The sequence below is a fragment of the Pongo abelii genome, chromosome 18 (assembly GCF_028885655.2).
Source record: "Pongo abelii isolate AG06213 chromosome 18, NHGRI_mPonAbe1-v2.0_pri, whole genome shotgun sequence".
NCBI lineage: Eukaryota > Metazoa > Chordata > Mammalia > Primates > Hominidae > Pongo > Pongo abelii.
Window position 1 is genome coordinate 52,478,562 of NC_072003.2, and position 22,147 is coordinate 52,500,708.

General features: G+C 34.2%; 1 protein-coding gene across 22 annotated transcripts in view; it reads left to right on the forward strand.

The window, feature by feature from the left end:
* CHD9 (chromodomain helicase DNA binding protein 9) overlaps nt 1–22,147 on the forward strand; it is a 275,163-nt gene that overhangs the window by 167,299 nt on the left and 85,717 nt on the right. For 21 of the 22 annotated variants that reach the window (XR_008514580.2, XR_008514581.2, XM_024233433.3 and 18 more), the window contains 9 exons: nt 3,675–3,786; nt 7,416–7,562; nt 8,443–8,511; nt 8,595–8,650; nt 9,926–10,043; nt 12,369–12,455; nt 12,598–12,735; nt 16,160–16,281; nt 19,326–19,569. Coding sequence is in view for 20 of the 22 variants with exons in the window: in XM_024233433.3 (XP_024089201.2) it covers nt 3,675–3,786; nt 7,416–7,562; nt 8,443–8,511; nt 8,595–8,650; nt 9,926–10,043; nt 12,369–12,455; nt 12,598–12,735; nt 16,160–16,281; nt 19,326–19,569 (1,093 nt within the window). In the remaining 2 variants the exon portion in view is untranslated. Of the gene's footprint in view, nt 1–3,674; nt 3,787–4,495; nt 4,552–7,415; nt 7,563–8,442; nt 8,512–8,594; nt 8,651–9,925; nt 10,044–12,368; nt 12,456–12,597; nt 12,736–16,159; nt 16,282–19,325; nt 19,570–22,147 lie in introns of those variants that run through there. The other variant, XM_024233445.3, reaches the window with a different exon arrangement.

The following is a 22,147-nucleotide window of genomic DNA, read 5'->3' on the forward strand; positions in this document are numbered from 1 at the left end:
AGTGCCTTAGGATGTAGCAAATATTCACAAGCAAAGTAATGGATACCCTTAGGAGGTGGTTCTTACTGGGAGAGGCATGAGAGGGGGCTTCTGGGAAACTAATGCCTTGTTTCTTGATCTGGAAGCTGGCTACACAGATATTTTCTGTTTGAGAAAATTGAGCAGTACTCTTACGTTCGCACTTTTCTGACTTTGCATTACACTTTAATATTAGTAAACTTGCACTGATAGGGTTACGGAAAATGAGAGATTGGATTGGGTGCATATTGAGGTTGTGATACCTATGAGATACCTATATGTATATGTGTAATAAGCAATTAGTTATATGAACATGAAGTTTGGGGAAAAGATCTGAACTAGAGATAAGAGATTTGAGGATCTTTAACTTCTAGGTGGTAGTTAAGAATAGATTAAATGAAATCTCTCAGGGACAGACAGGAAGGCAGCTGAAGACAGAACTTTGAGAGAAACCAAAGTTTAACAGGCTAGCAGAGAAGAATTGTCAATGACTGAATCCTATGGAAAACTAACATTCAAGGCGTAGATGCAGGAAGAAGAGCCAAAATTTAGTAAAAGCAAGTTTAGTGAGAACCAGAAGACTCTTGTGTCAGGGAGCCAAGAAAGGGGCCAAAAGGAAACAGTTACACGTTAGGACTTAGTTACACATTACGATTTTTTAAAGTTCTGTTGGATTTGCCATTTTAAAAGTCTTTTGACTCCTTAAGCATTAGAAGTTTAGGCTTTAGAGTGAGGCATACTTAGTTTCTGTCTCTGTTCTTCTATTTGTGTGACTTTGAGCTAGTTATTTAACTTCTCTAGGCCTCAATTTCCTCTTATAAAATAATAGTACTTCCCTTTTAAAATTGTATGAACATCAAGTGAGAGAATGCATGTAAAGTCAGCACAGAGGCTGACTCATAGTAAACATTGAATAAATGGAAGCTATGAATATTAAAAGTAGTTTTAAGAGTTGAGATTATAGTTGGTTGCAGAATGAAACGGAAATGACTCTTTTGAGAACTTTGGATACAAAGGAGGAAGAACAAGGTCATATGGGGTCTAACAGTAAATATAGCCTCAAGGGAGATTTTTATTTTAGGAAAGAAACTAGAGGAGGAAAAGGGACTAGAACAGAGAGGAAATAAGCAGTGAAAGTGGTGAGAGGGAATGAAGTGTAACTATGGTTGGTTCCTTAATGTTGCTTCAGAATATCTTTGTGTTTCTTCTGATTTCCTGCTTCCAACATAAGCTGCATTTCTTACTATTATTTACTTTCTTCACATATTCAGAACAGTGCAGGTGACACACCAAGTAAGAATTACCATTATTCTGTTGAATGTGGTAATCATACCAATACAAGAATAATATAGGGAAAAAGCATTCTATAACTTTTTCTCACCTCAAGTCTAGTCATCCAGTCAATAACCAAGTCCTGTTGGTTCTGCTTCCACAATGAAAAATTATATCTTTCTTTACCTCTTCATCCACATTCCCACAGCTCTAGATTACACTCTTTTTCTCTCCCCTGAATTGTCATTTGCCTTACCATTGGTTTCCCTGCCTTGCATTTCACTTCCTTGTCATCACATTGCCCCCTTGCTTACAATTCTTATATCTTCCAAATGCTTTATTTTTTTTTATTTATTCAAAATAGCTCACTGCCTATTCATTAAACATTTGCTGCCAGTGATGAACAAGACAGATTCCTTTTAAATTCTTGCTCTCAAGAGCTTAAAAGCTGCCCTTAAAATGTGAACCCTTTGTGTGTCATACAAGGCCTTCTGTGATCTTCACCCTTTCTGGTTGTCCAGCTGTCTGCTGCCTCCTTCTGGGGTACTCTGTATTCCTGTCATGCTATTACCACTGCATGTTCTCCTCACTCTTCTGTGGTATCCCCCTACCTGGAATGTACTCTACCACTTCTTTCACTACCTGTTAAACTTCTTTTCATCATATCAAATGTTATCTTTTCTGTAAAGCCCCCTTTACTCTTCAATAAGCGTGAGCATTTCTTCCTTTGTGTTCACATTGCATCCTGTGCTAACTCCCACTTTGGCATTTTAGCTGTCATCGTAGTCTAACTATGATACTTTAAGGTTAGGAACTGTGTCACTATATTTTCAAATCCTAGAGCCTAGGAAAGTGCTTGGCATAGAATAATTAGAAGTTGTTAGCGTTAGTTGAGAAATCACTATGCATCAAGACTGTGCTAAGAGCTAATATACATTATCCCACTTAATTCTCAGCAACAGCGGATGTAGTTATTATGATATCCCTATTTTCCAGGCAAGGAAACTAAGGCTAAAAGAGATCAAGTAATTTGCCCCATGTCTTACAGATAGGTACATGGTGGAGTCAGGGTTTAAATCTTTGACCCTGTGTTTTCAAAGTGCATGCTCTTAACCTCCAAATTCTCCTACATTAATAAATAGTTGTTGAAAGAATTCTGATATCTTTCTGATAAATCATATCTTGAAAGTATTGGGGAGATTTTCCATTTTTATATACAGATATTTAAAATAGTACGTTGCTGATTAATAATTACTGTGTTTTAAAATCATGCCCCTGCATCTGTTGAAGCAGATAAGGAAATGTGAGAGTTATGTTTTTATACCTCTCATCAAGACAAAAAAACCCACTTTCATTTTAGATAGCTCCATCTGGTGTGTATATGTGTAAATATCAATATATATAAACATACATATATAAAGATATACTGACACATACATGCTTTAGGAATATAAAAAATAATAGTTCTTATGCTTAGGAACATACAGTACAGATAAGATAAGCCTTAACATAAATGAAAGAATTAAAGAACAATGAATTGTTAAAGTGCCTTAAGTAACTGTCTTTCTGCTGTAGAGTAGAAGGAAGTAGAGGCTTTTAACGAATAGGGGGATTCAAGGAATCAAGTGGAATTTGAATTTAATAAGAGAAAAAAATCTGTCATTTGAAATCTGCAAGGTAATAAAGTAAACACAGTTGTATCACCTCACATTTTTCCTATGAAAAGTAGTCTTAAGCCTAAAAAACAAATAAGACTTGACTGCCTTTTTTTTTTTACCTGCTAAATTTATTTATTTATTTGTTTGTTTGCTTGCTTGTTTGCTTATTTATTCATTGAGATGGAGTTTCGCTCTTGTTGCCAGACTGGAGTGCAATGGCGCGGTCTTGGCTCACTGCAACCTCTGCCTTCCAGGCTCAAGTGATTCTCCTGCCTCAGCCTCCCAAGTAGCTGGGATTACAGATGCCCGCCACCATGCCTGGCTAATTTTTGTATTTTTAGTAGAGATGGGTTTCACCATGTTAGCCAGGCTGGTCTCGAACTCCTGACCTTTTTCCACCTGCCTCGGCCTCCCAAAGCACTGGGATTACAGGCATGAGCCACTGCGCCTGGCCTACTTGACTGCCTTTCTGTGTTTAGAAGTACATTAATTGTACTTCTGAGTACATTAATTATACTTCCAAACATAGAATTGGATGGTGTTTGTTCCGTTAGAATAGAGTTTATGTTTTGAAAACGTCAACATGGATTTCAGGATAATTATCATCCTTGGTTGGACATGCAAGTGATATAAAGTGGAAGAAAGTTTATCATGACAATCTTAATTTAATCAAATTTAGGAAAATTCAAAGAATTCTTACTTTTTATTCTTTTCCTCTTGAAACAGCAAACTCATTATTACATTGGGTAAGAAACAAAAAAGAAAGAATGAGTCTTCAGATGAAATATCTGATGCAGAACAGATGCCACAGCATACATTAAAAGATCAAGACTCTCAAGTGAGTATTACAGTTTTTTCTAGAAATGAAACACTGTTAGAATGATTTAGTTAGCATAATATTGCCTTATAGATATTTACACTTTAGTTTAGAAGTAAAAATACATTTTGTAGTATGGTAGAAGTTGAAGGTAGCATTATTACAATATGTCCTGGTAATATTACCATAGAATATTAGATGTGGGAGGAAACTAACATATCCTCTCCAAACCCCTCATTTTTCAGATAATGAAACTGAAGCCCAGAGAGGTTAACAATTCAAAGTCCTTGATGGCTTTTAACATGGAGGAGTATTTAGTGATATTATCCTGTGCTTATAGAGTTCTTTTGAATGAACGTGATGGACATAGTAATTTTTTAAATCACATACAAACGACAGAGCAAATGGATTGAATCATTCCTAGAAATAATTCCTTTGGTCTGTTTCTGTGAAGAAAAGATAACTGATTATATTAAAAATCCCGTAACATAGACAGAAGAAATACTATGCATTTTGCCTTCTTTTTTTTTTTTTTTTTTTTTTTTTGAATAGGTGGATATTCAAAATAACCCTCTGAAGTTAAAATTATATATAGTGAAGGTCATAATAATTCAGGCCACCCTCTGCTCTCTAATAATTAAAGTACGACTGTAGGCCGTAGGGGTGGTGGCAGTTGTGAATTATGGGGCCAGAAAGCCCCTGAATGGCCTTTCTTCTTCCTTATGCAGCTTCTTATCCAATGGGAGAGTAGTGGCTCAAGGCTCCTGGGCTGCTGCAAGAGTTGAGGTAAGGGCAGTGACTGAAGCTCCTAATATTACATGGCCTGCCTTTTTCATCATATGTTATCCTTAACTTAGGCAAACTTATATTTAACTTATTCCATATGATTAAATTTAGTTTAATTTTTGCTGGAATAATGCTGGCCATTTTTCCATTATGTAATTTTCAAACAATGAAATGGTAGGCTAGGTCAACATGAACATTTCTTCCATGTTTTTCACTGTAGTATTAGGTTGTTTTGACAGGTGTGTTGCTTTAACACACACACAAAAAATGGTGAAGGTTAAAAATATTTTCTAATAGTTATAAATCTATATTATTGATATATTTAATTGTGTCATTAAATAAATGATGGAAAGATCCATGTAGCTTTTAACCACGTTGGAAACTAATTAAGGTTTGGAATCAGTTGGAAATCTAAAAATGTGATTTGGTATTTAATTTTGTTACCTTTAATCTTAATAGAGAATATTACAGTAGTACAACTATATTTAGAGACCTAAATTAAAAAGAAAAATGCCCCTGCAACAGATTATACTATTAGGAATATTATAGGAAACAAGGGCAATGTTAAAATAGTGAAGTACTATATTAGTCATTTAAAACATGCTTCTAACCTCCTATGTAAAGTGCTGTGGGCTGATCTGTTGAAGCCTTTAAGACTTAAGAAGCTAAAAATAAGAAATTAAAAGGGACAGTTTATCAAGATTTTAAGTTGTGCTTTAAAAAACATTATGGAGAAAGAAAGCCAGAAAAAGCACATACCAAAAATGTGGACATCAGATTCATTTTTGTTTTTAAACTAGTAGCGACGTTCTGTGGTGAAGAAAGATAATTGGTGAGAATGGTACTTTATTTGGCTTTACCTAACTAATGTGTAACTATGTCCTCTAGTGGAGTGTAATTTATGGTAAAATCTTCTATAATCTCATAATTCATAGACTTTTAAATTAATCTGTTAGGCAAAGTCTTTGTAGGATGAGGGAACAGTTTACAATAAGTAGCCTTCATTCTATCTGAGTGCACTTTTGTGAGCTTAAAAGATTCTTTGAGGTCACTCATTTACTATTTACTAAAAACTAAGTGAGTTATCTCTAAGTACTAATAGATGTCTTAAGTGGCCAGAAAGGAAACTAATGCTGAAAACGTCTAACAGAATTTTCTAAAAATGTACTGAACTATTCTCAAATTTAATTACTTAAAAGTCATGCCTAATGAGACATTGATAATATATCACAGTTGTTTATTAATTAAAACTATTCTTGAACATTAAGATCTATGTGGTGCCCATAATAGAATTCTAAATATTCTTTTAGCCTAGTGTTAGAAATCCATAGACTTCCCCTCTCCTAGAGAATAATAAGTAATTCATATCCTTTTCAAAATAGGATGAAGGAAAATTGGGTTTCTAGTAGCCCTTTAATTAGAGTTTTTATATGTCACCAGGCTGTGTTACTTTGAGGTTTGAAATGTCAATGTCTTCATGGCCAAGAGACATTTGACCCATCCTACATGAGGCATGGTGTTATCTGGTACATTTGGCTGACCATATGGGTGCCTTTCTTTCTCTCAGCATTTTACTACTCACAAGAGAAAAGGGCAGAGGCATGACTGCATGCATATAGTTTGTCACCACACTGTAGCAGTGACTCAGCCATTTTTGTCATGGCTATGAAGGTAAATTAAAGACTTGCCAAATAGAAGACAGGCAGAAACCAGAAGAACTTGTGGTTTATTTTGCTGGTTCCATTTTTTGGAAGTGTCATGAAGTTACTAAATATATAGAAGAAATTGGACTAGAAAAAAGAAGAGAGAGATTTGCCAAATATTGAGCAATTGAACAGTTGGTTGAGATGCCACTACCCCCATGAAATGTCTCTACCCCATGAGATTACAAGGGAAATTTAAAAAATAAACCTAAGCCCTTTGGGATTTTGAAATTTTTATCTTTATTGTGGAAACACCAAAAGAGATGTAACTTTGTTTTTGTTATTTAAGTTCTCCTTGAAATACAAAACTTTTGAAACAAATATTAGATATTTAGGGAGGTAAGTAAAGCCATGTATATTTGATTCCAGATTTAAAATTACTTAGATTATTTAAAAATTATCTTACTACATGTAAGACTTTGTAAAAGACTTAGTTTTGTGTGATGATAGTGATGTTTTTTATATTTAAGGAAAGCTACTAAAGTTAATGAAACAGTTTCTTCTTTCATTCAAAATTATTTGGTAGATTTAATGCTTTCTTATTTTGTGCATTTCTTTTTAAATATTTTATATTATGTTATTCTGCTTTAAACACAGTTTCACATGTTTTGGCAAACACTATTTAATTTATTCTTCTAGATTTATACCCCCAATTAATTCTATACCCAATATTCATCTGATATACCTTTTAGGTTTTGGACTAAAACTGTGAAATTATTAATAGTTTAAATATTTGTTGCCCAAGGTATGAAATAGTTAAATAAAACAGATACCTTTTTATTCTTAACAATAGTTTCTAAAGAAAAGTAATGTAGTAATAAAGGTATTACTAATAAAATATATTTTGCCCAACCTGTGAAATAATTTTTTTAAAAAACAGACATCTCTTTATTCTTAATGATTTCCAAATTAACATAATAAAAGTATTACTAATATTTGTTGTTTGAAATTGTAGGAAGTAGAACTGTAGGAAGATTGTAAGCCTGTGGCAAATGGCAAATTATAATCTTCCTCTAATTAAAAACAAAACAGGAAAAGATAGAGCATTGAGTGTCATGTTGAAAATTTAATATACAAAATTGCCAACTCTAGGGGTAATTATTTTCAAAACCTTTTCTTCAAAATAAATTATATAAATCTGATCCTTGTGGTTCATTACAGAAAAGAAGATCAAATCGACAAATTAAAAGAAAAAAATACGCAGAAGATGTAGAAGGGAAGCAATCTGAAGAAGAGGTTAAAGGTTCTATGAAAATAAAAAAGAATTCAGCTCCTTTACCTGGTGAACAGCCTTTACAGTTGTTTGTGGTAAGCATATTTGGGATTATGACTGCAAAACATTTTAAACCAACATAAATTCTATAAGATACTTGCATTGTTTTTCCTTCTAAAAATTGCTCTAACTTATCCTTCTGGATTCCATATTATTAGTTAATTGAGTCATTCAAATTAGAAACCTAGGGATTCATCCTCTCTTCGTTTTCCTTTGCCTCTTCATCCAGGTTGTCACTACACTTTCTACCTCCTAAATATATGTTCTTGAAATTCTTCAAACTGTCTTTTCTGCAGAATATTTCTAAATTACAAGTCTAATCACATTATTTTTCTACTGAAAACTCTAATAGTTTCCTAAACCTTACAAAAATAATGATACCTTTTTAGCAGTGTATAAACCCCTTTGTCTGGATTTTCTGGCGTCGTCTTCTGCTACTTCTCCATAAGCACTTAGTCCTCTGTTTTATGAACACATTTGCCTGAATGCTGTATGTACTTCCCTCGTCTATGATTTTTTAAGTCCCGCTTATATGCATTATGACCCAACCACTCAGCCACTAGCTGAGTACCTTGGGCAAGTACTTATTTAACTATGCCTAAATTTCCTAATCTGTAAAATGGAAGTGATAATAATGAAGATAATAGATTAAATTAATATGTGTAAAATGCTTAGAATAATGACCAGCACATTAAAAAGCACAATATGTTTGCTACAGAGATAATGCAGGTGATGAAAAGGACAATGACAATGATATATTTTTTTCATTTTTGTATTTCTAACATATAACATAGTGTCTAGCACATATGCTGTATAAATATTTGTTGAATTGTAGTATGCTCATCAACATACAAAGTGGCAACTAAAAGATCTTTCAGAATGTGTTCTGTCATTATTTCTTCCTCCCTCCCATAGGAGAATCCGAGTGAAGAAGATGCTGCAATTGTAGACAAAATTCTATCTTCTAGAACCGTAAAAAAGGAAGTAAGTACTGGTACATTACATTTTACACTTCATATTCTGTGGCCTGTTTAAAAGAGTCACCATTACTGATTTTCTTTTCTTAGATATCACCTGGAGTGATGATTGATACAGAAGAATTTTTTGTAAAATACAAGAATTAGTAAGTATTTGAGTTAGAAAAATGAAAGAAAGATGTTGATTTACATATAAATTAATATATTTAATAAATTAAAATTATGATTTTCATTTTATCCACATTTTTATGATAATTTTTATTATTTATACCTGTATAACTCAAGAATCATTAAAAAGAGAAAAGGGCCCATTTGAAAACCTTTCATGTTAAAATTGAATGATTTGGCCAGGTGTGGTGGCTCACATCTGTATTCCCAGCACTTTGGGAGGCCGAGGCGGGTGTATCACGAGGTGAAGAGATCGAGACCATCCTGGCCAACATGGTGAAACCTCATCTCTACTAAAAATACAAAAAATTAGCTTGGTGTGGTGGCACGCGCCTGTAGTCCCAGCTACTCGGGAGGCTGAGGCAGGAGAATCACTTGAAGCCGGGAGGCGGAGGTTGCTGTAGCCGAGATCGCGCCACCGTACTCCAGCCTGGCGACAGAGCGAGACTCCGTCTCAAAAAAAAAAAAATTAAATTTTTTTTATTTTCCAGAAAATGTTAATTATTAACATAAAAATGCAGGAATCTTTATCAAATATGCTTTTATAATTTATAGACAGCATTCATTGTATTGTTGAACTTTTCAGATTTTATTGTCCTTATAAAAGACATTTCTAATCTACCTACAGTCCCAGCTATTCTGGAGGTTGATACAGGAGGATCTCTTAAGCCTAGGAGTCTGAAGCCAGCCTGGGCAACATAGTGAGACTCCATCTCTTTAAAAAAAAATTTTTTTTTTCCTGATCTTTAGGTTTTTATGTCAGATGTACACAATGAGATGATTTGACCTTAAAGTTTTTAATTTTAATTTTGGATATAGGTCAGTTAACTCATAAGAGTTGCTAACTGGGGAAAAATCACTTACTCTTCTTTTTACATATTTTCCAACTTTTCTTTGTACCTCCATGAAAGCATTTTAAATCACATTACTTTCAAAACAAGTTAGCTTTCTGATCACAAAACTGTTATAGGGAAAAAATAATAGATAAATCACATCTTGCGATTAGACTTTTGATCATTTTACTGTTCTGTTTCTATATGGCAAATTGTATACCTTTAGACTGCAACCTCCTTAGCATATAGTGATCACAATTACTTTATTTTAGAAATGATATGAATTCTATTAAAGTTAAATGATGAACTACCTATTTGAAAAGTTGAAGATAATAGTTTATATTGGATGTTATGATTTAAAATACATCTTAAAATGGTTATCTGTATCATTCTAATATATTATTTTTATAAAAATTTTAGCTCCTATCTTCACTGTGAGTGGGCCACAGAAGAGCAGCTTTTGAAAGATAAAAGGATCCAGCAGAAAATCAAACGATTCAAATTGAGACAAGCACAAAGAGCACATTTTTTTGCAGACGTAAGAAAAAAATAAATAAGACTATTATGTGTTGGTCTCTGAATACATGTAGCATTATTTATCAAAAATTACACATTATTTTAATTCTTAGACTTCCAGCATTGATATTTGAATACAAATGCTACCTAAATATAGTATTTTTCTCTTCATTAGCTTGGAAACCATTTGAAACAGGAACACTGATAATTCAGAATGGTAGATCGTGCTTGTATTTTTAAACTAGCATGTATTTCAACACTTAGAGTTGAATGTGAGTATGGTAATATTACCAGTAATATATCAGCAAAGTTATTCAAGTGGAGGAAGTGATAATCTAGCAAGTAAATGGAAAATAAGATTTTTCAGTACATGAAATATATTGCATATTTTCTATGCCAGCTTCATGTATGTGAACAGAACCTCACTGGAAAAATTTACCTCTCTAGGCCTGACTAAATGGTCTGATGTTCTTTCCTGCTCCAGATTTTTCTAATAGACTCCTTTTAGAGCAGTTTTAAATTCTTAATTTGAAAATTTTAAAAACTTTTAAACAAGTCACAAAAATAGTACAATGAATTCTCACATTTATTTTAACTAGATTTCCGAAATGTTAACATTTTACCATGTTTGCTTTATCGTTTGTATTCATTCTCTCTGTCTCTCTCTCTATATCTCTGTCATACACACACATCTTTTTCTAAACCATTTTAACATTGCAAACACTTTAGTATATATTTCCTAAAAACAACTATATTCTCTTTCATAAAAGTAGTAGGACATCGATGTAGTGCTATTATCTCATCCACAGACCTTATACATATTTCACTAATTGTTCCACTAGTGTTTTTATAACAAAAAGAGTGTGTGTGTGTATGTGTGTATGTGTATATGTGTGTGTGTGTATTTTTATCTGGTCCAGAGTCTAATCCAGCAGCACATGTTACATTTAGTTGTGATATCTCTTTTAGTCAGTCTCTCTTTGTTTTTCATTTCTTGGACATTTTTAAAGAGTACAGCTCGTTAATTTTGTAGAATGCCCCTCAATTTGGGGTTGTATGAAGTTTCCTCATGATCCAGGTTAGGCATTTTTTAAAAGAACGCCATAGAAATGATGCTCTGTTCTTCCAGTGAATGATATAAGATGGTACATGATACCTCTCTACCCCAGTACTGGTGGTTAATCACTAGATTAAGGTGGTATCTGCCAGATGTCTTCACTACGTAATTACTGTTATTCCATTTGTAATTATTAATTTCACCTGAAAAATGTGGGCTGAGTATGGTGGCTCATGCCAGAAATCCCAACACTTTGGGAGGTCAAGGTGGGAGGATCACTTGAGGCTAGGAGTTTGAGACCAACCTGACCAACAGAGACCTCCATCTCTTTTTTAAAAAAAGATGATTCTAATGACCTGTTAGTTTGTGGATGTTGGGAGGTCCTCTCATCACCTTGAATATCTGTCATCTCTTCACTATGATCTAGAAGTCCCTAATAAGCTGAAGATTTTAGAATTAATTAATAATCATTAAATTTTCATTAAGACTAATTAGGGGAGAGTTGGTGAAGAATTTTAAGTAAAGGAGCGATATATAAGATTTATATTTGAGAAAGATTACTCTGGGGACAATGTGAAAAACAGATTAAAGGGAGGTGAGACAGTAGTTGGGGTTATTGTAAAGGTTCAAGTAAGAAGTGAGCATGAGGAAGGAGGAACCAATCTCAGAGTTAAAAGTAGAATCTGTACGAATTGGTGACTTACTAGATGTAGAGGGTAAAGAAAAAAAAGGAATCTAAAATGACTTCCTCATTTCTGGGTTGTGTCATTGAGCACGGGCTATGGAGAGGAAGCTCTGTTACCATTAACCAGTTAGAAAATGCAGGAGGAGGTATGGGTTGAAGAGTAAATGAGTGCAAATGAGTTTGAGGTACCTCAGTAAAGTTTGCAGTCAGCTCAATAAGTGGGTCTTGAGCACAAGAACCATCAGGTAAAGATAAAGCGTGTGTGAGACAACTGAGAAATGAGCATTCAGTGGGATGATGCATGGTCTTCAACTCTTGCAACCTGAGGAAAAGCGTAAAGGAAAGGTATAGGGGCTGCTTTCAGGAATTTTTTAAAGCATGTATCTTCTAGAGTACCTTATTTTTTAGTACTGTTTGGTTTTATTATTTATAACATTATTCATGATATCCTAGCTATCATTTGGAAATGAAAATGGAAGAATTCCGTTTATTGGACATTTAATTGAAATCAAACTTACAAGGTCTATAGTGAAATGCTAGTAAATTTGTCCTTTTATCATTCCACTTCTTTGTCAGATGTCAATTAAGTTACCTTTTAATTTTAGATGGAAGAAGAACCATTTAACCCAGACTACGTTGAAGTAGACAGAGTATTAGAAGTCTCTTTTTGTGAAGATAAGGATACTGGTGAGGTAAATATTTGGTAAAAAGATTTTTTAAGTAAGAAAAATCTGAAACTTTCCAAGTATTAAGACCTAGTACTTTATTCTCTGTTTAAACTATTTCTTACTAGTGTCTTTTTCAAAATGGTAAATGAAAAAAATTTTTTTACAGCCTGTTATTTACTACTTAGTAAAATGGTGCTCATTGCCATATGAAGATAGTACTTGGGAACTAAAAGAAGATGTAGATCTTGCAAAAATAGAAGAGTTTGAACAACTGCAAGCTTCAAGGCCTGACACAAGACGTTTGGTAAGAACCTGTTTTAGACAGCTTTATAAAATCTTAGCACTTGTTTGTGTAAGTTATGATATTGCTAATAATTATATAATGTTTTACTTTCATTTCTTTTAAACAGACTTGTTACTATGTGAGTCTAGTTTTGGGAGCCAAAGCTTAAGAGGGAGTTTATATGTGAAAAGACAGGAGCAGATTCCTTTTTGATTAGCACGAGAGTGGGGAAAGCTGCCCTGATAAACATGGAGATGTGAAGTAAGAGAAGGAAATGAATTAAATATTCCATAGAAGAGATCATATTGTTTTATAATAACTATTTTCTGATCTTCCTAGTATTATTTTCTGGTCTTCTTACTTTATTTTCCAGTAATGTCCATAGGCTGTTAACAAAAGCATATCAGTTTACCCCCATTCCTTTTACCTTCTAAATGCTATTCCTGGAACCAGGAAACAGAAGAGTCACCTAATTCAGAGAGGAATGAGTCAAGGAATGTTGTAAAAGAGAAAGATTTTCTTTTGGAGTGGGGACTATGCCTTAGTGGTAATATTAAGCCTCATTGAATAAGCTATGTCTTTAGATAAGTGATTCTCAGTCAAAGGTGCATATCAGAATCTCTTCTGGAGCTTTTCAAAAATTAGAGATGCCTTAGATATATGTTATAGGCCTTCATAAAGGGGGCTCAGCCAATAGAATTAATCCCCTTAATTAATGTAAAATTGATGACAACAGGGCTAGTCTGTCATGGTTAAATAATGTAGGAGGTTTTTTTTGTTTTGTTTTGTTTTCCTTTCTTTTTGCCAGTATATTGCTGTTAAATAAAATAACATATAAGTCACGTAAAGTATTTTGAGATTCTGTAAATGAAATTTTTCCCTGACCCAAACTAATGAATCATTAATAGTGACTGGATTGCTGAAAAGAAGCTATACAGAATATGATCTAATGCAGAAATTATTTTAAGCAGCAATTAAAATATATGTTAACTATTTTAATGTTCATTGGCTATCACTTAAAAAATGTTTTCTTTAGCAAACACTTACCTGTATTAAGTAGCAGCAGAGCTTCAATAACCAGTCCTGTTCTCAGTATACTGATAGCCTGTTTTGTTTTCCATGTACGATTACCATACACTTACCTGATGTTTAAGAAAAGCTTTCTTGAACTGTGTTTTTCCTCTGCTCTCAGGGTAACACAACAATCAACACAAAAGACTTCTGTGACCCCAAAATATGTGGGGAATTCTTCCTACCAGCAAGCAGTCAGTTCTGCAGTGGACACCAGCTGGTTGTCCTCTAATTCGGTTCTACCCAGCTCTAATTCACCATCTACCCAGATATAGCATCAGATCCCACATCTTGAGGGTTCAGTCCCACAAGACTGCCCCCTCCTTTCCACCAGTCACAAGTCCAGGAGCCTTCAGAACTTCTGACTGACTGGCTTCAAGTTAGGGTTCCCATTACCCACCACTTTGGGTTTGATTAATTTGCTAGAGCAGCTCACAGCACTCAGGAAGACATTCAAGTTTTACCGGTTTATTCCTAAGGATATTTTAAAGGATACAAACAAACAGCCAGAGGAAGAGAGACATAGGGCGAGGTCTGAGTGCAGGAGCTTCTGTCCCTGTAGAGTTGGGGTTTGCCACTCTCCTGGCATGTGGATGAGTTCTTGTTCACCTTTCTCTCACTCTCCACATGTTCAGCTCCCTGGAAGTGTTCAGCTCCTGGAAGTTCACTAAACCCTGTCCTCTTGGGTTTTTATAGAGGCTTCATTATGTAGGCATGATTGATTCAATCATCCAATGGCCATTGGTGATCAACTTGACCTTCTCCCCTTCCTTCCTTCCTCCGCTCCTCCCTTTCTGCCCATTCCCCTTCTCCCGTTCTCCCTTCTAATCATCATGCCTTTGTCCTTCTGGTGACCAGCCCCACCTGAATCTATCAGTTGGCAATATTGGCACACAAACAAGCAGCACTTTGGAGAATCCAAGGATATCAGGAGTTGTATGCCAGGAAATGGGAATGAAGATCAAATACATATTTCACAATATCACACCTGATTATCCTCATAATTCTTAGAAGTGTAATTTTGTTGATTAGTAACAGTATAATTTTAAAGCAGAAGACAATAGGAGACCTTTTGCTTGTTTCTCAGAAAAGTATTTCTCCTACTGAGGCCCTACTAATTTGGGGCCAGGATAATGTTATTTGAATTCTCATTCAGGAATCTTCAGAAAATTTATGTCTTATATATCTGTATATATAAGTGAATAAAATTCTTTTACATATAATGTTTCACTTCTATGCTTCTAGATTTCTTTTGAAAGAAATGTTTTGTACCATGAATATCAAAAGTTATTTTGGATGCTATTATAAAATGGTTATTGTTTTTTAAAAATACATTCATGATTGTTGCCATAATGTAGAATACAATTGACGTTTGCACACTGATCTTGTATTATGCAACCTCGCTAAAATTACTACTTAGTTTAGCTTTCTTGGTAGATTCCACAGGATTTTCTACATAGACAAATCATGTCTTCTATAATATAAATAAAGACAGTTTGTTATTCTTTTTCTTTTTCTTGTTTGATTACACTTGTTAGTGCCTGCAGTACAATGTGGAATAGAAGTTGTCACAGGGGACATCCTTGCCTTATTCCTGATCTTAGGGGGAAAGCAGTCAGTCTTTCACCTTTAAATGTAATGCTAGTTTTGGCTTTTTCATAGTTGTACCATAACAGTTTAAGGAAGTTCCCTTCTATTCAAAATTTGATGAGTTTTAATTAGGAGTGGATGTTGAATTTCTCAAATACTTTTTCTGCATCTACTGAGAGTATCATGTTATTTTTAGTTTTTATGTTTTATGTTTTTTTAAATAGAGATTGTGTGTCCCTGTGTTGCCCAGGCTGGTCTTGAACTCCTAATCTCAAGCGATCCTCCCCACTTGGCCTCCAAAAGTGCTGGGATTTTAGGCATGAGCCACCACACTCAGCTGATTTTTATTTTTTAATCTGTTGATCAACACTGATTAATTTTCTACTTTAAACCCACCTTCCATTCCTGGTTAAAAAAAAAAACAACCCTACTTGGTCATGATCTTATTGCCCTTATTATGTATTGTTAAGTTCCATTTGGTAAAATTGCATTAAGAATATTTGCATCTTTGTTCGTGAGGGACATTGGTCTGTAGTTTTCTTGTGATGTCTTTGTCTGATTTTGGTATCAGGGCTTCATAGAATGAGTCGGGAAATATACCTTCCTCTACAATTTTCTGGAAGAGTTGTATAGAATTAATTTGACCTTTAAATGTTAGGTAAAAGTTAATCATAACACTGTACACTGTTATGCCTCTTAGGGTTATTTTTAAACCAATGCTTTTTGCTTTCAGTATGATATATGGAAGATTTAAACACCATTCATTCTTTGTTTTTCCACAAAGGACCGTCCTCCTTCTAATATTTGGAAGAAAATAGATCAATCCAGGGACTATAAAAATGGCAATCAACTCAGGGAATATCAACTGGAAGGACTCAACTGGCTCTTGTTCAATTGGTACAATAGGTATGTAGTATATCTTAATAAAAAAAATTTATTTTTTTAATGTGTGCCAAAATGTGTCAAGTAAAATAGATACTGATGTTGCTATATTGTTATTGTTATGAAGTCTTCATTATTTAAAGTGAGGTTACCTCAGGAAAATGTGTAAATTGCAACTTAGGATTCAACTACAATTGTTTTCTTTAAATGTATACCAATCAGAATAGAAGAAAGTTGGTATGTTGATTAATACTTAAATTTGAAATACCTTTCCAAGAGTCCTAAGAAACCTTCTGTGTTATATAATGCTTTTCAGCTTATCAACCCGAACTACTGTCTGCCAACAATCAGTTCGAGTTAGTGAGTTATGAGCAAGGTATACTTATAGGAATTAAAGCTCTATCATTTAATGTAAATCATCAAAGAAGTAGGTTGTCAGCAATAGATAAGGAATGGAATATAAAATATGGGAACCTAGTAATTAATTACCCCATTTTTATTATTTGTTTTCCAAGGTTTTCAAAATGCCTTATAGAATATCTTACATTCTTTTTTGACATGAAAAGATAATTGCAAAAGAAGTAAAAAATGTTACTGCGATTGAGAAAGCATAGTAGTTACCTATGCAAAACAGCAAATAAAGGCACTACTGTTAGTAAGAATAGCAAAATTTGATGATGCTTTTATTCAGAATCATTTTTAATCATTTTTACTTTTCACGTGAGTCTTCTGAATTGTTATGCTTAGTGATGGTGAGTCATGGACTCAGTCGATGGAAAGAGGCCTGTTATCCCCACAGTGCTCTTTTCCCTGATTTATATTTTCCAAATATTAATCATCATTTTTTCCAAGAGAACCATCTAGGAAAAGTAGTTGACAAAACATTTTTTTAACTTGTCTTCCCTCATCAGTACCCTTTCCCATCTCCTATATTGCCTGTTTTAACCTTTCACCACTTTCTTGAAGCCCTTTATCACAGTTCTGCCCCCTTCACTCTCTGTGTATGACTGCTTCATAGAGAAACCCAGAGATGGTAGATAAACTCATCCAAGTTCTTGCTTGCCTTCATATCCAAGCCTACAGATGTGTTAATATCTTCATCCATAGTTATTCTTACCACTGCCCTCATGTATCAGACATGCCTTCTCATCTAGTCTTCTTAGAGCCTTAGAGCCTTACTTCAATCACTTATCCTTCTCTTTTATATGTCCAGGCAATCCCTGAAGACTATTGCCATCCCTTCAGTCTATGAACAAATTTGAGTTTAAAATAAACCTTCTCTTGGCTCTGCTTCTCTCTCTCTCTCTCTCTGTTTCTCTTTCTGTCTGTCTCCCCATTCCCCCCAGCACCACCACCACTGCCCCCACCCCAACTCCCCTGCATTCTCTGAAACTTTTAACTTTCCAAATCCATGGAATATTTTTCAGCCCTAATTTGCTATCTGCTGCATTGGTTAGTAGTTGGTACTCCTTCCTTCTTTAAACATTCTCCCCACTCTGAACTCCAACAGCTTCTACAGTGTGACTCTCTCCTAGCTCTGCAGTACCTGTGACTATTCCTTTCAATAGTCTGCTGGTTCTTCTTCCTCTGCCTGCCCTGTAGATATTGTGTTTGCCTGCCCTGGGTTCTGTCTTTAGCTCTCTTTTCATATTACATGTTTGTTCTCCCTAAGCCATATTCTATACTCCCCGTGCCTTCACGGGGAGTCCCATACTTTTATCTCTAAGGTCTTGAACTCTGGGCCCATATTTTTATTTGCCTCTTGCTACCTGAGTGTCTATCTCAATGATTCTTTAAACACAACAGATTAAAAATTAACATTATTTCCTGTTTCTTCCCCATCAAAATTGTTCTTCCTCTGTATTTTCCATCTTGGTTAATAATAACACAATTCATTTAGTCACCCAAACTGAAATCTGGCTTCACCCTACACCCTGTACTTTGGTAACTAGGTCCATTTTATTCTAACCCATAATTAATTCTGGAAAGTTCTCTCCTCTTAGTTACTCCTCTCTTAGACCAGGTCCCCACACTTTCTTCCCTGCACTTAATGGTACTTTCCCAGTTACTGTCCCAACTTCTAGTCACCTCAATGTCTCATATCCACAATAGCACCAAAGTAAACTTTAAAATACAAACCTAATCTTATTGGATTTGTTTGAAGAGTTCCAGTAATTTCCATTGCATAATAGAATGGCAGATGTCTTCTATTTATGACCCTACTTACCTCAATAATCTCTCCTCCTTTTACCCTCCCCTCCAAACCATAGAACAACTTTTGGTCCCTCAGTTCATCATGTTCTTTACACTTCTGCTCATTCACTGTGCTCTCTGGCAAAAATCCTACTCATTACTGACCTCTTTTCTGAAAGAGGTCTTCTCTCATCTCTTCTAGCCAGAGTTGAGGCTTACTCTTTTGAGCCTCCATAATAAACCATACTGATGATTCTTAATTGACCACATATCATAATCATCTGTGAAGCTTATTTTTGAAATTATAGCTGATTTTATCCTATTCCATACACATTGAATCAGAATATGTAGGGGAGGGGCCTGAGTATCTTTCATTTCAAGCTTTGTAAGCTCTTCTGATGTGCAGCCACAATTGAAAACCAGTGCTTTATCTGTGCTTCAGTGATAGCACATTGCATGACTATTTATTTGCATGTCAGCTTCTGTAATAGATACACACCCCTGAAAGGCAGAGAACATGTTTTATTTCTTTTGTATCCCATCTTCTCATACTGTCCTGAGAAATAGAAGGTATTTATTAAATGATTCCTGAACAAATAATATTATTGAGTTGGCCTTGCCCTTCCCTTTTCTTTTTTAAAAAATCAAACATCTAATGGGTGGTATCCTTATTTTGGGGCTATAGAAATCTTTACTTGTCCCTTTGCAGGTTTATAATAAAATTGTAATCTTAAGCCTACCCAGCACTTAAGCAACTTTTACATTTTTATAAATGCAACTATTTTATTTGATCTTTGATTATTTTTGTATATTTGTCTTTAAAGTATAGAAAAAAACCCCAATGTATGCATGGATAATGTATTTGTTTATTTCAGACGAAACTGCATCTTAGCAGATGAAATGGGTCTTGGCAAAACTATTCAATCAATTACATTCCTCTATGAAATCCTTCTGACTGGTATAAGAGGACCTTTCCTGATTATTGCTCCACTTTCTACTATTGCAAACTGGGAGAGAGAATTTCGTACATGGACTGATATTAACGTTGTGGTTTATCATGGGAGCCTGATTAGCAGACAGATGATACAGCAATACGAGATGTACTTCAGGGATTCACAGGTGTGTTATTGATTATTTTGTTTGTTGTTTGAAAGGTCAGGGCTGAAAAAGATAAGCATTACCTACCAATTATTTTCACATTTAGGATACATTTTAATTGCCTACCTAGATCTTAGTTTAAGCTCTTTCATTCATCATTTTTATTTTACAGTAAATTTGAGTGGCTGAAGAGAACAATGAGAAAAGTCAATTTAATGCCGTAGTTCACTATAATGAAGTATGCAGATTTAAACAATGCACGAGTTTCATTGTAATCCTTAATTTTTCAACTAGAATAATAATTTTACTAAAATTGTTTTTAAATACACATTAGATTTATTTTTAGAGTATTAACTGTCTCTGATCATTGTCCAGCTTTTTTCCCATCATTTAAAAAATTTAAATCTTCACTAATACCACAAGCTTAAATGCCTGTTGAGCTGAGACCATAGGTTCTCTTTCATGTTCAATGGATTTTTATTTTAGACATTTTTTAAAATGTGGTTTGTTTTGCTTACCAAAACAGGTATACCTCCATCTTTTAGGAATGATTATTTCAGTATTCTAGTGGTTTGATGATGTTCCTCTCTCCATGTATTTTAGAGGAGCATTTTGTATTTTACTTTGACCACTTACTCTTTAAGAAGGGATTTCCTATCCCTTCTAAATACATAGATCGTAAAATAAAAGGATGACAACTCAAGAATTTTCTAGCAGAAAGTTAAGACTGGAAAAGATAGGCGAAGCATGGTGGCTCACACTTACAATCTTAACACTTTGGGAGGCCGAGGTGGGAGGATTGCTTGAGGCCAGGAGTTCCAGACCAGTCTGGGCAACAAAGCAAGACCCCATCTCTACGAAAAAATTAAAATATTTTTAAAAAAAGAAAACGTGAGAAAACATTCAAGTCATGGTTTTGAATGTTCATGTGAATCGTTTTATTAAAATATTTCGATAAAATCAATAAACACAATTCACAAAAAAGTGTACTTTTTAAATGGAAAAGGTTTATCTCCTGGCACCCTACACTAAAAGCACTTTAGTATTTTTTCTTTCCCTCATTCTGTTGTTCTAAAAGGATCATTATAATACATGGCCAGGTTATGTGATATGATAGAGGTTGAAGTAAGATAATGTGCATAGCCTTCTACTTTTGTCTCCCAATGATAACTGATTTTCTACCTGTTTGAGCCCAAGAGTTTGAGGCCGCAGTGAGCTATGATCACACCACTGCACTGAAGCCTGGGTGACAGCAAGACCCTGTCCCTAAAAAAAGGAAAAGAATCAAACTGTAATCTAATTAAGATATCATGGACTCCAAAGGTGCAAAGGTGACTATTTTCAATTGAAGAATAATTAATTATATAGATGCTTAATTTCATATAAATGTAATTGTTTCAACCTTGGAAGTAGGAAGCAAAATGAGGTTAGAGGAACAAAATCAGTTAATTTATCCATTTTCAAACTCTTGGGCTTAAGTGATCCTCCCAAGTAGCTGAGACTGCAGGAGTGCATTTCCACACCTGGCTAATTATTTTTTTTTTTGTGAAGATGGGGTCTCAATTTGTTGCCCAGGCTGGTCTCGAACTCATGTAATCCTCCCACCTCAGCCTCCCAAAGTGCTGGGATTACAGGCAGGAGCCACTGCACCTGGCCTAGTGTTTCATTATTCTTACTCGTACATTTGTAGAATTTTAGAGCTGTATGTTGTCATAAAAATTATTTAATTTGACATTCTCATTTTTTATAGAAAGCACAACTAATATCTTGAGACTTACAGAGATTTTTAACAAGGTTACAGTTTTAATATATGTGTCACATAAGTTTGGCATAAATATGATAGCCAAAAACCTGGAAGATTCTTGATATGTAATAAACTGAATTGTATATATTAAATATTGTATTTTTATGATAAATGTTACAAATTCTGGATATATATTACCTAAAGAGGTTTTAAATTTCAAAAGATAAAGATGTCTCCTATAATGAAATAAATAGATCTGTACTTCAAATATAGAAATAACTTTTAGAGTTAACTCTTTTAAATATATTTTCATATAAATTAAGTGAATATTTAACTTCTTTTTTTTTTTACATTACCAAATAGCTTGAAATAACAGTAGTACTAAAATTATACTAAAATTTTTCTAAATTGCCCTGGGAAAAGTAATAGAAGTGATAAACTAATAACCACAAACATTTATCAAGTATTTAACATGTGCCAGGCTTTACATATATTATTTCACTTAATCTTTGTAATATCAACCTTGTGAAATAGACAGTATTATCTCCATTTTACCCATGAGAAAACTGAGGCTAAAGAAGTTGCATAGATTGCCCAAATCACATGTAAAACCAGGATTAATAAACTCAAATCAATCAGATTCAAGAGCCCTTGTTATTAAACACTGTGATATCAACTTAACTGAATATATTACATCCCAGGTTTTTAGAGCTGTATAAATGCCAGAGATTTATAATTTATACCTATTTTAATAATATTCTACTGCAGCTATTATTCAACTTAATGGCCAGTATACACAATTAATATTAACTAACCTAAAATTAATTAGGTTAATATTAATTAAAATCTAAGAAT